Source organism: Protopterus annectens, chromosome 1.part1 (genome assembly GCF_019279795.1).
Source record: "Protopterus annectens isolate FY-2018-M chromosome 1.part1, PAN1.0, whole genome shotgun sequence".
Taxonomy (NCBI): domain Eukaryota; kingdom Metazoa; phylum Chordata; order Ceratodontiformes; family Protopteridae; genus Protopterus; species Protopterus annectens.
Window position 1 is genome coordinate 547,449,552 of NC_056726.1, and position 12,696 is coordinate 547,462,247.

Genomic DNA, 12,696 nt, shown 5'->3' on the forward strand with positions numbered 1-12,696 from the left:
TCATCAGAAATAAAACAAACTAAGACATTTCTACTTATATATCACAGTCAATTAAACAATTTGCCTCATTAATTAATTATATAAAATTCACTTGAACTAATTTGTAAATACATATGTTGAATCACATATATACTTGAAAAGTAAATTCACTGTTACAAAAACACATACCATTTAAAAGAAATGTGTTTGTAAAAAAAGGGTGGGGTGAAAAAATACCCACTAAAAGGTTACTACTCTAAGTCCCCCTTCTTTTTAACATATTCTACGATACTTTAAAAAACATTTAATATTTATTGCAACATTTAACCCAGGTTTCTGGTCTCCCCTTAAGCGGATTTGCCATCTAGTTTCTATCTGTTCTAAAAAAAATTTAAAATCATCCCCTCTCAAATCTGTTCTGCCTTTTTCTAAAACTGTAAATAAAAACTTGCTGAAGCCACAACAGTTTTGACTGTGCTTATATAAAGCATTTTTGTCACATTTTGTATACTATATACATGTTCCCTAATTCTGGTGTTAAGGTGTCTGGTGGTTATGCCATCATAAAAATGTTGGCATTTGTTGCATATAGCCATATAAACTACTCCTTGTGTATTACAAGTAAATACACCTGGCACCCCAATGTTATAGGGGAGATGTGGAAACTCTACATATGGTCCTTCTGAAATCTGCACATGTTGCAATCCTGACATTTGTACATACAATTCGGTTTACTACTAAAAGGAATTACCAAGGATGTAGTGTCTCTACCTTTTTCAAACAAGGCCTTCAAATTGTAATCTTTTATGTATAGAAACCTAGGTTTGTCTCCTGTGGCTTTTGTTAGTTCTTGATTACCTTGGACAATTTTTAAAATTTTTCTCTATAATATTACGAATATTAATGTTGTCTAGAACAGAGAGAAACTAGATGGCAAATTCGCTTAAGGGATTTTCCTTCACCATGGGGATGGTGTTCTTTTGGTGATGCAAAGTGTTGTTTTGTGGCAAGCATACCTTTTGGAATTGTGGGCAAAAAGTTCATTGATTAAGAATCATTCCCCCATATATAGTACATGACTGAGGATCATTTCTCATGCCCTCTGTCATGCCCATGCACTGGCCCAGTAATCACGGAGCCTCAATCCTCACCACTAACACCAGTGAGGGATGTGCACATTGGGAGGATGACAAGTACACACACACTGAAGTACAATTTCCCTTAATAGCACACAGAGGTCACACTCTGTCTGGGGCTGGTTTCTCCCCCTCTCTCCAGATTATCCATAAGACTTCCCACTGACACAGCTATAGGGGTAATATCTCATCCAAGTGATCAAGCCAAAACTTCCAGCACGCTCTCTGTCCAACCAGTGCTTAGTGTCCCTGCCCAAGTAGCTGACACACACACTTTGAGATTTGATTTATATAGAAACACAGAGCTTTGCCTCCTCCTGCTCAGACTATAAGGTAGTAATCACTGCCTCCAACCACCATTTATCGGCCACGTTAAGGCCCTTCCCAAAGGGTGACCAATTCTACTGTGTAATCTTACTATTATCCAAATGGTGAGTGTGGCCATCAGCAAGGCTGTTTAGGAGTGGCTTATACAGTGTCACCAAATACATATGCAAGCACTGTAAGAGCCTAAATATATTTAAACAAACCAGCCACAATTAAAAGGTTTAAATATATTTAATAATGAATAATAAAAACACAAGACAATACTCAATAACAACACAGTGTCAACAAAGTTCAGAATCACAGGAAATACTTTAAAACAACATTGCAGGACAGTCTCACATAAATACAGGAAACGTCTAAACTACTCTTTGCTGTATTCCTATCTATATCCAAGAGATACTGTGCCCTATATGACTTGCTTACAGAGCCAGGCAAATATAGATGAGAAGTGCTGATGAGAGGATGTTTCTAGGTCCAAGACAAGATACAAAATGTCCTGACTTTCTCTGAGAGCTAGTTCTTAGATTAATAATACACATTATAGCTGGGTCAGCTGGATGACATCACTATTTGTCATCTCTGCCTTCAGTTCCCAGGCTAACAGAAACTTAAAATTTAGCACCTCTCTGTCAAAAATAATTATCTTAGAAGTTTGTCTGGAACTGGAAGTCGTAAAGCAGTTACGCACTTTTACCTTTGAAACCTGTAATTATTTCTGTTTCCAGACAATAGAAGGAATTTCTAGCTGCAGACATTCTGTCTCCTAGCTGAGAGAAACACCATCATAAACAATTCACTTATTTTCTTAGAGTTTGCAAGTTAACTCTGTTCTTTTTCAGTAGGGTACAATGTGGGTACATTCTTGAAGCTCAGCACATAACATACAATTTTACATAACATATAGTTTTTTTACATTTGTAAGACAAGCATACAAACTATATTACTATTCACTAATAACATAGAATTATTTACAAAATTCCAGTTAGCTGGGCTGGCAGTTTTCACACCCTTGAATACACTACAAGATTGAGGAGTATTCCACAAGTCCCCCATATAGAGTACATAACTGAGGATCATTCCTCATGCCTTCGTATACACTACAAGATTGAGGAGTATTCCTCATGTCACCCATATTCAGTACAGTTGTGAGGATTGAACTGACGCAGTGGTGCAGTGGTAGCATTGTCGCCTCACAGCAAGAGGTTCTCCGGTTCGATTCTCGGCTGGGGTGCCTTCTGTGCAGAGTGTGCATGTCCTCCCTGGGTTCATGTGGGTTTCCTCCCGGTGCTCCGGTTTCCTCCCATGTTACAAAGACATGCGTCTGGAGCATTTCTCCCTGGAGCTCCGCTGAAAATTGGCTTTGTTCTGTCGGACTTTCCCAGTTAACAAATGTTAAATAAAAAGAAAATAAATAAATTATTCTTCATATTCCCATACAGAAAAAAGATTGAGACTTTTCCCTCACTTCTCTCATATAGAGTACAGGATTGCAGATTTCCCCTGGTATCAGACCATATAAGGTGTTAGACTGTGGGTTGTTATTCTTTCGCCGTATGGACTACAAGATTGGGAATTTTCCCCCACTTCCCCCATATAGAGTACAAGATTGAAGATTTACCCTCATATTCCCCCCATATAAAATGTTAGACTGTGGATTATTATTCTTTTCCCCATATAGAGTACAAGACTGAGGGTTATCCTTGACATCTCCCATATACAACACAGTGTTATGTATTATCCCTCACACTTGCATTAGGTGGTCTGTAGAGAGTGTTGATGTATTAAATGTCCCTTTTGGCTCCAAAATCTTTATTGTTAGGAATGTTACCTTTGGTTCTGTGGTCCAAATTCTTGCTGCCTTATTAGTTATTTTTTCACTTGTCACATTTCCTTTCCTCTTTCACCTTCCGCTTTAGTAATTCCCTTTTGTACATTACCACCTTGCATCACCCTTGCCTGCCCTAATCACTGTGTAAATTAGTATCACTGTTTCTATTCATGCCCTGTCAGAGCTGACAATTCTATATCATAGCCACTCTGGCTTAGTTTCCTTGGTTCCATTTCTTGCTGTCCCATGTTATGTTCTTTCATTTTGTGTTTAAGTGTCTGTATTCTCTGCATCAGATGGCCTTTTTCTTTTGTTTCTCATCTTATCTTCCACTTCCACATCATTTATTTGGTACATTACTTATGCATTTCCATTGCATCTGCTTTAGTACTCCCCCCTCTGTTGTGTTTCCCTTCCTTTCTTTCTGCAGTATCATTTCCCTTGGTAATCTTTGCTTGGTAAGCTTCAGCATCCCTTTTACTTTCATTACTGTCACTATCATCTCATCCAGCTTATTTTGTTTTTACTTAATTCATCCCATCACCTCAGATGAACAGATTTTCATAAGTATCCATTCATTGTGCCTGAGAGTTTGGTAATGAGGATTGGGTTCCCAAATGCTACCTCATGGAGGGTTAGAGCTTTTTTATTCCCCACCCACTTCCAAGTTTCTCATGATGAAAGCATATGGTGGCTTTGTTGGTAGGCCAGTGCCAACCAGCATGTAGGCCGTTTTATTTTTGCATTTTATTTATTTATTAGCCAAGCTCTGTGGATGGGAAACAGAAACTTTACCCCAGGACTGTCCCATGTACTACTAAATGGGAAGATGCAACTCCTAAATGCTTTATCCCATTCATGGAGCCCCTCAAATTATCTATGGTAGAATCCCAGTTTTTCTCATTAGGGATAATTTATAATTATCGATCCATTAGATGAGTAAGGAGAATCTTTAACCAAATGGTTAGGTTATTTTGAGCACAAAAGGCAGAACTGGCTAGGACTGAAATGGCCCACAAAGGCAGCTAGCCTAGTACTTACCTATGAAACTATTAGTAAGCGCAATAGGCGCAGATGTCCCTTTTCAGGGGTGACCTGGGAGCGCTGTCTACTTAAGTGAATTGATCACAGTTGCACATTAGACAAATGGAGGGTGGCAGAATAAAACCCTGGGATATAGAAGCAGTTTAACAGCTCACAAATCACAGTTTAGCCCTCTTTGCTAACTGTTGGATTTACTTCTGTAATCCTACTTGAATAATTTCTTAGTCACATAATATAGCTCATATATTCTCCACTGTGGTAGTAGCACTGTTGAACTGGGAATTCTGCTCCCAGAAAAAGAGAGTCAGTCATACTGCTCAGTTCCAATTCTGTAGTCAGCACTGTAATACCCAAGCCAGTACCCAAACAAAAGACAGTAGCACTACAGGCAGATGGATTGCCCGTGTGCCACTGTGAAGGCCTTGTCCTGCCTAAACTTTAGCGGAAGTTGGTGGAGAATGGATATTCTATAATTTAGCATCACCATTTATAGGTTCATAGGTTCATACTAAGCTATCTGCCCTAGGGCATTTATAAGCCTAGCCAGAGTGTGTTTGGCTTTCGCCACCCATTTTAAATTAATTTTGCTATGCCCTTTTCGAGGTTAGTATACTGTGCCTCTGTCTAACAGTGACACAGAAGTGATACCCGGGGTAAACCTATGATCTCCCATCCACTCATCAAGATTCCTCTTGAAGAGAGTCAATGAGGGACTCTGCCTAACCTGGACTGGGATTTTATTCCAGAGTGAAGGGAGCCTCTGGGTTATGAATCTGTCCCTCCAGCATGTCCTATTTATTTCAGTGCTGAGGTTCAAGTCTCTCGAGCGCATAGCTCGATGGGATTTGGATTTTCTGAGGTGCAGCATATCCATTAATTCCGGGTTGGACATGGCTTTATACGTCAGGCACAGATCGCCTCTGAGCAGGCGGTATGCCACTGAGTAGAGCTGGAGTTTCTTTAACCGGGCAGCATATGGCATCTGTTTGAGCCCTTTGATCCTCTTGGTGAGGTACTTTTGGGGTCTTTCCAGTTGCTGCAGGTGTCTGGTAAGGTACATCCCAAAAGGGGCATTGTACTCAATTATGGGCCTGATGAGGGATGAGTAAAGAGGCATGATGACCTCCCCTGATCTAGATGTGAATCCCTTCATGATTAGGTGGGCTATATAAAATGTTTTTCTAACCACTTTGGCCACATGGTTGTCAAATGACAGATTGCATTTAACTTGGGTCCTCAGGTCCCTAATTACTTCTTCTGTACTTAATGGATTACCACCTATGTGATAATTTGTGGGCACTTTGTTTTTGCCAAAGGGGATGACTATACAGTTTTTGGCGTTTAGCTTGAGGCCATGGCTCTGGCACCAGTTGTCTGTTTCTATGAGGCCTTTTTGGAGGATGCTTGTGTCGGCTGGAGAGTTGATTATGGTGCCCAGTTTGCCATCATCTGCGAACTTGGTCAGCTACAGTCCTTCCATGTTGGCCTGTACCTCCGAGAAATATATACCGAACAAGAGAGGTCCCAGGACTGAGCCTTGTGGGATGCCACTTGTAACTGGATTGGAGTCTGACATGGCTCCAGCAATTCTAACCATGTGGGTTCTGTCCTTGAGCCAGTTTGCAACCCATCTAGTGACATAGGGGTTTATATTTAAGCTGGTGAGCTTATCTATAATGCCTGAGTGGGGTATTGTATCGAAGGCTTTTGCGAGGTCCAGGTAGGCTGTTTGGACCACCTTCCCCTCGTCAATGGCCTTGGTGACTGTTTCAAAGAAATCAACCAGGTTTAAGAGGCAGAATCTGCCCTTAACAAAGCCGAACTGGGTAGGATCTAGTGTCTGTAGGTCCCCAATATATTTATTTATGAGGTCCATGATGATCCTTTCTATAGCTTTGCAGACCAAGCTAGTCAGGCTTATGGGGCGATAGTTTCCAGGATCCGTTGAGGCACCACTTTTGTGGAGAGGGACCACTGTTGCTGTACGCCACTCTTTGGGTACGTATCCTGTAGTAAGGCTGAGATTGAACAGTAGTTTTATGTTTGGGTTTAGCTCTTCTTGGAGTTCATGTAGGACGCAGCCCGGGACACCGTCTGGTCCCATTGATGCTGTGTTTTTTGCTTTGGAGAGGGCAGCTCTTACCTGAGCATCTGAGATGTCTCTCTCTTGTCATTTGTAGTTAGAACAAGAACATATAAAGGGTTGTATCTACTGCTGCCAGTTTGCATCCTTATAGACTCTACAGGCTGTGCTGCGGATAGGGATTGGGACATGATTTTATGTACCTTGTGGTAGTCCTTTTTTATTTGTTGTACACTTCTGGGGCAAAGAATGACAATAGAGATTGTTTTGTATCCACACACACACACACACACACACACACACACACACACACACACACACACACACAAGCCCCACTTTTTGGTGTGGTGTCTCTTAGCACTTTTTTGTGTTCCACCCTTCAGAAAGCTGTGAGCAGAAAGACAATGAAGGAAATAAGAGTGGAATAAAGGAGCACACTCTAAATATTTTGGGCTAATATGTCTGCATTATGTTTAAAGTTTGGATGGTGATGTGGGAGATTTATGGCAATAAAAAGCAGCTCATGGACAATCTCTGCTACTGGACTCGGAAGACAGTAATGTAGATTGAAAAAACTAACAAAAAATATATAACTGGCAATTTGTGCATTATGGTAATAGAATGCTGAAGTTGTGCATTAGTTAGGATATTAGTGAGACTCCATTAACCAGATGATCCTTTTATTATCCTATATTTACTGCATAATCTTTTAATTTGTGTCCATAATGTGGCTACAATTTTACTTGCTGGTATTTTAGTTGAGTAAAACTAATGCATTATTGTCATTGTATGCTCTCTAGACTAACTTACGTCCATGTGGCTCAGTGTCAGATTGTGTAAGACCATTTATTTTCTTTATACAAGTATTGTAACGTTTATCTTGTCCCACATCATTTAATCTGTGCTAACTGTAAACTCACAACTTCTGCTTTATTTCTTTATATGCAGCTACATCTAGGGATGTTTTTTCTTTGAATAGGGTTTTAGTACATGCTAGTATAATATAAATATCAGTAGTGCTGTTTAATATTTACTGTTTTAATAAACTTAAAAACTTTTCAGTTTGCTTCTCAGGAACTGCACCGAATGTTCTTTTTTTAGGCGTTTTGTTGCATGTGTATTAGAATCCAGTTCACTTTGTTGGGAGTTAATTAACATTTGCAGTAATGAGTTAGTCAGTGATGTGCTACCCGATGCCTTATGATGCCATTCTAGTTAGAAAAACCTGACCCTCTCAATTCTAAGTGTAAAACAAATCTTTTCTAAACGAAAGTTTGAATACATTGTGAAAAATGTAGCAGAACATACTGGCTCCTGTCCCCTGTGGGCGTAAGAGTTTGCAGTATTGATCTTAACTGTTTTTGAATAAGTTGTAACTTAAAATTTCATCATTCTTTTGTATGCATTCACTACAGGCCATGGTAAGTGGTGTTGCAGAACCCCTTTTCCCTGCAACCTGATGTACCCACATTCCTAGTTCAAATTCTCCTGCTCGGATGTTACTTGTCCCTAAAGCATGTGCCCAGACTCTCTTTTCCATCACTGGTTTAATGGATCATTTGTTGTTTTAGCAGTTAACTCAGAAACATACAAATTAACAGTGAACATTATAGTCAGTGATGGTTGCTGAATGCAAGATCTTTTAACATTCAGCCAAATCACATTTAGAAACATTTTATTTTCTGTTGACTTATGACTTGATTATTTGTTGCCTGCACAAACTGAATTTCTTTTTTAATATTTTGTTTGTTTGTTTAATGTATTTCCTGCTAGAGATGATGCTATTTTTATTTGAGTTATTGAAAATGTATGTAGAAGCATGTTTAGTACCATTGCTGGGCTTAATAAGCATAACTCGGGGATGCCAACTGGACTTAGTATGATGTGGTATAGAGAAATAATGTTAAAGCACAGTCGCTGTTAATGCCTGTATGAAAAAGTGACAAAATGTACTGTTTGGTGAAACCTCTGTATGAATTTTGATGCATTACTTAAGATTATATCCTAGTTTTGCATTACTAAGCACATTTGTATAAAAACAGAAATCTCTCATTAGCATCTGCATTTTATTTGCAATTCAGTTCTAATCATGTGGTTATGGTTTCCTCCCAAAGGCCTGTCTTTCAAATCATAATCAAGATATGACATCATGAATGATTAGCTTAAGGAAACTAAGAATGTTTTGGCTTGTAAGCATATTGCTATGTCTTTGATTGTAATGCTGTGATTTTTCCTAATTGGTAATTTACTCAATTCAAGACATAATGAGAAATGAAGCAACATGCATTCATAGAATGACTTTGTATAAACAATCGAATCATCAGTTGTAACATATGTGAACGTTTATTTATATAGAAGTAATCAAACCATATTAACAAGTTCACATTTACAAACATTATCCATCTCATCATAAGTAGCTCTTCATAGTGGTCAACAGGACACAAGTAGCTGTTCACAAGAGCTATCACATAAAATTCTGGTTCTTTGGAAGCTTTTCCCCAAAAATTTGCATTAGTACTGTCAAAAAAAAAAAAAAATGAAAAAAGTCACAGAAAATTAATGTAAACAAAAGTTCTTAGCTGTGACATTTAAAATATAACGTGATGAAAATTAGAGATTGTTTGAAGTGTAAACCGAAAGTGTTTCCAAGTGACTAATTTTCATTGTCTTTCTAACATGTTACTAAAACTGCAGTTTCCTGGAGAGTGAAGTAGCTTGATGCAGTAAACTGCATAACTATGAGAAGAGTACAGCTTTTCAAAAATATATTGAGCCCATGAGTTCCTGGGCACCGTACACAGGTGATCAGTACATAGACTGAGATAGGAGTACATGATTTGGTCTTTGTTTTCACATATAACCAAGCATATTGTGATACTGGCTCACTAGGTTCATTCAGCAGTATCTGCGTTCAATTGTGGATGTAGGAGCACAATCCTTTATCTTTATGTAAGATGTGATACATACCACAGCCAGAATATGGTTTGCTACTCTGGTGGGTAATGCATTTAAGCAGCTTTTGATGTCTCATAGTGGAAAATATTTTGTTGTCTTTATTTATTCAAACTGTCACACAACAAACATTCTAACATTTTTTACTTTGGGCATTAGTTAAGTCCTAATTAATAACTGTGCATAATGTCGTGATTAATAACTGTGCATAATGTCATGAAGTAGCTCATCTTGCATATGTTCAAATGATGTGACACAGGTGAGGATATTCCACCAAGTGATCCACATTTGAGCTATTTTACCGAGATTGATGAAAAAGGTAATTTTAATTACCCATTGAACCTTGTTAATGCTATTAGTTTCAGCTGTATATTTGTTCTGGGAAGCATGCAGCCCATGTGAAGATTATCCTCAGCCATTCATTTCTTATCACTGAAAATAATTCATAGTGGTGTGCAGCTCTCAGATTGCTTCCTTACTAACAATATTACTTGCCCATATACAGAGCAGCATACTAGCTCACTGATGATTTAATCAAAACTTCCATAATCAGAAACAACAAATAAGCTTCATTTTTCAATACCTGCAGACATAGCCCATGTTAAATGCTGCTTTACTGAAAATCTGTAGACAAAGGCGTTTTAAACCTGATCCCTGACATTTGTAATTGAGTAAGTATGGTTACAGGTATGTGAGCATGGACTAGCAATACACTTCAGTCACTGAGCTCACTAGTGAGTTATAAATAATTTGTTCCATATGTTTTATTAATGCTTTGACTGGTTGTACTGAACATGTAACAGAGACCTGCCAATAATAAATCAGATGAATTGGCTGATTAAGGATTTTAGGATTTAAAAAAGGAAACAGGACAAGGCTGGATTATATGACAGACAAGGACAATCTCATCACTGTTCTGATTTAATGACCTGTTTCAGAAATATTTTCAGTTGTGCCAGAATATCTAAAGTTTCTTTGTAGTACCATTTGGATTAAAAAAAAAAAAAAAAAAAAAAACTAAGGCAACAAACCTTGTACATACTGAGGAAAGTACATTTATTATATATTTTTTCTTGGAGTCTTCTCTTAAACATTTGTAATGCAACCATGTTTGCGGTAGAAGGACTATTATTTGGAATGTCTGAAAGAATTACAATCCTTCAGGCCTATTGATATAACTTTGTTTTTGATGAAATGCTGAAGTTTTGTGCCAGTTTTGACAGTTCACTATTTTTTATTTATCCTTTCTTGACCACGTTAACCCCATTAGGCTAGTATTGTCTTTTCAGGGAAGACATGAGGTGGTATTTATACTACTAGGGGAAATTTAGCCAGGGCATTGGGGATCTTCCCCTTTTTCTTTTTGAGCATTGGATGGCACCAGAGGGATGTCATTAGTCCTTGGAGCAACTTCAAGGTGGAGGCTAGCAGAAGTAACAGCATGGGGGAGAGCAGTGTAAAATCATGTGGAAATAGAGAGAATGATCCTGAACAAGGGGAAATCATGATGTATAAGATTAACTTTGGTTTTAGAAAGTAATATACGTATAGGCTTACAGGAAGTTTAAATTGAGGCATGCAACATTTTTGGGCATCTATTAAGTGAACAATCAAATCAGGAAAAAAAGGGAATTGAAGGAAATGGTTTGACTAGAAAAGAAAACTACTATAGGTCAAAGGGTAAGAATAAGGAGATGAATGTTTAGAAACATTTCTCCAAAAGTTTAAGATCAGGGAAAGGAATAATGTTAGCGGTATCAATTAATGTCAATCCTATTATAAATAAATTCAGAAGATTATCAATATTAGAATGATGTGCAGGTTTATTTGCTGACATCTGTTTACAAGACAAGGTTTGTACTTTTTGAAGATTGAATGCAAGCTGAAAAAGTGTGGGGACACAAAATAATATGAGCTTTAGGAAATGATGTTCAGGAGTGACCTTTTTGTTTAATGATAGAGTCATTCACATTGCATACACTAGAAGAATAACTGTGGTAGATGCAAGAGTAGATATACGAGGGAAAAGCAATGTACACAAATGAATAGGGGTATATTCATGTGCTGGTGTAGGGAAAGGGAAGAGATACTTGAAAAATACCTTCTGTTATGCTGGTGGCTTTAATGGAAGATCTTAGTGGTTTGAGGAATAATGACAAAAGTAATCATGGTATTAAAAAATTGGAAGATGTAATTAAGTGGAGTGCCTTAAGACTGTAGAATGCAAGACATTTGCATATACAAAAGGATTACAAAAACCAAAGACAGACTGTTTTTGATATCGGGACATCATACTGAAAACACAGTGGTGTTTTGGTCACAGGGTTTTCAGATCATTTGTGTATTTGGATTGACACATGAACAAATGATGATATTGCAAAAAAAAAAATGGAAAAAATATAAAAAGACTCTCAGGAAAAGTGTTGCAGTCAGATGAAATTAATTAGGAAACTGGACAGTTTTGGAAAGAATATTATTACTAATGAGAGGTTTTTTTTGTAAGTCCTGGTTAGAGTGATGAGTTACAGTTAAAAAAATGTACAGAAACATTTATATCTGTAGGTGGAACTGCAGCTGAGGAAAGAACTGAAAAGGGGCAATAGTTTAAAAAGATGCAGCTGTAATTTTTTCTGTAAAGAAACATTTATGAAAACAATAAAAAAGAAAGTTGAGGATTTTTATGTAAAAAATAATTTTAGGGGGAAGAAGAAAAGTATCTCCATACTTGGCAACAATTGTAAAATATGACAAGTGTGTGATACAGGAATTGAAATATGAGAAGGGGGGAATAAAGTACAATCAAAAATTTATTATGGATGTCATAAAAGGTTATGTCAAGGAGATTTATAGAGGAAGCACTACTGAAGATAACATAAGGGATATGAAGAATGTTTCTGTAGAAACAATTGAAATTTTACAATGTGAGATTACTTTGGATGAAATGGGTAGTATGCTTAAGATATTAAAAGAGGGGTCATCAGTAGGGATGGACAGTATAGGGTGTGATGTATATAAAAATATAATAAGCAACAGAGAAAGTTTTTTGTTTAAATGGTGAACAAATTAATATGAAGGTATAAGGTTTACATGGGAAAACGGAAAAAAATTGGAGGCAGATTACATTAAATAATGCAGACTATACAATAATAAGGAAACTATTGTAAATGAGGTTTGAGAAGTTTAGTCATGAAGTAATGTTAGCTAATATATGTATGGACTGAAAGGTGGTAATAGTTAATTGTGATAAAGGCATTTGATTATGTGAAAAATGTTTATGGGAAATTTTGATACAGTGTTGGCATAAAGGGAAAAATAAATTTATTTTAGACAGCATATGATAACAATGG

General features: G+C 37.4%; 1 protein-coding gene across 9 annotated transcripts in view; it reads left to right on the forward strand.

The window, feature by feature from the left end:
- Window positions 1–12,696, forward strand: part of LOC122806326 (protein unc-13 homolog B-like) — a 2,554,726-nt gene that overhangs the window by 380,827 nt on the left and 2,161,203 nt on the right. For 6 of the 9 annotated variants that reach the window (XM_044076650.1, XM_044076675.1, XM_044076667.1 and 3 more), the window contains exon 6: window positions 7,813–7,818. The exons of the other annotated variants lie outside the window; for them this stretch is intronic. In XM_044076650.1, the coding sequence (XP_043932585.1) occupies window positions 7,813–7,818 (6 nt within the window). The remainder of the gene's footprint in view (window positions 1–7,812; window positions 7,819–12,696) is intronic. 9 annotated transcript variants of the gene reach the window in all.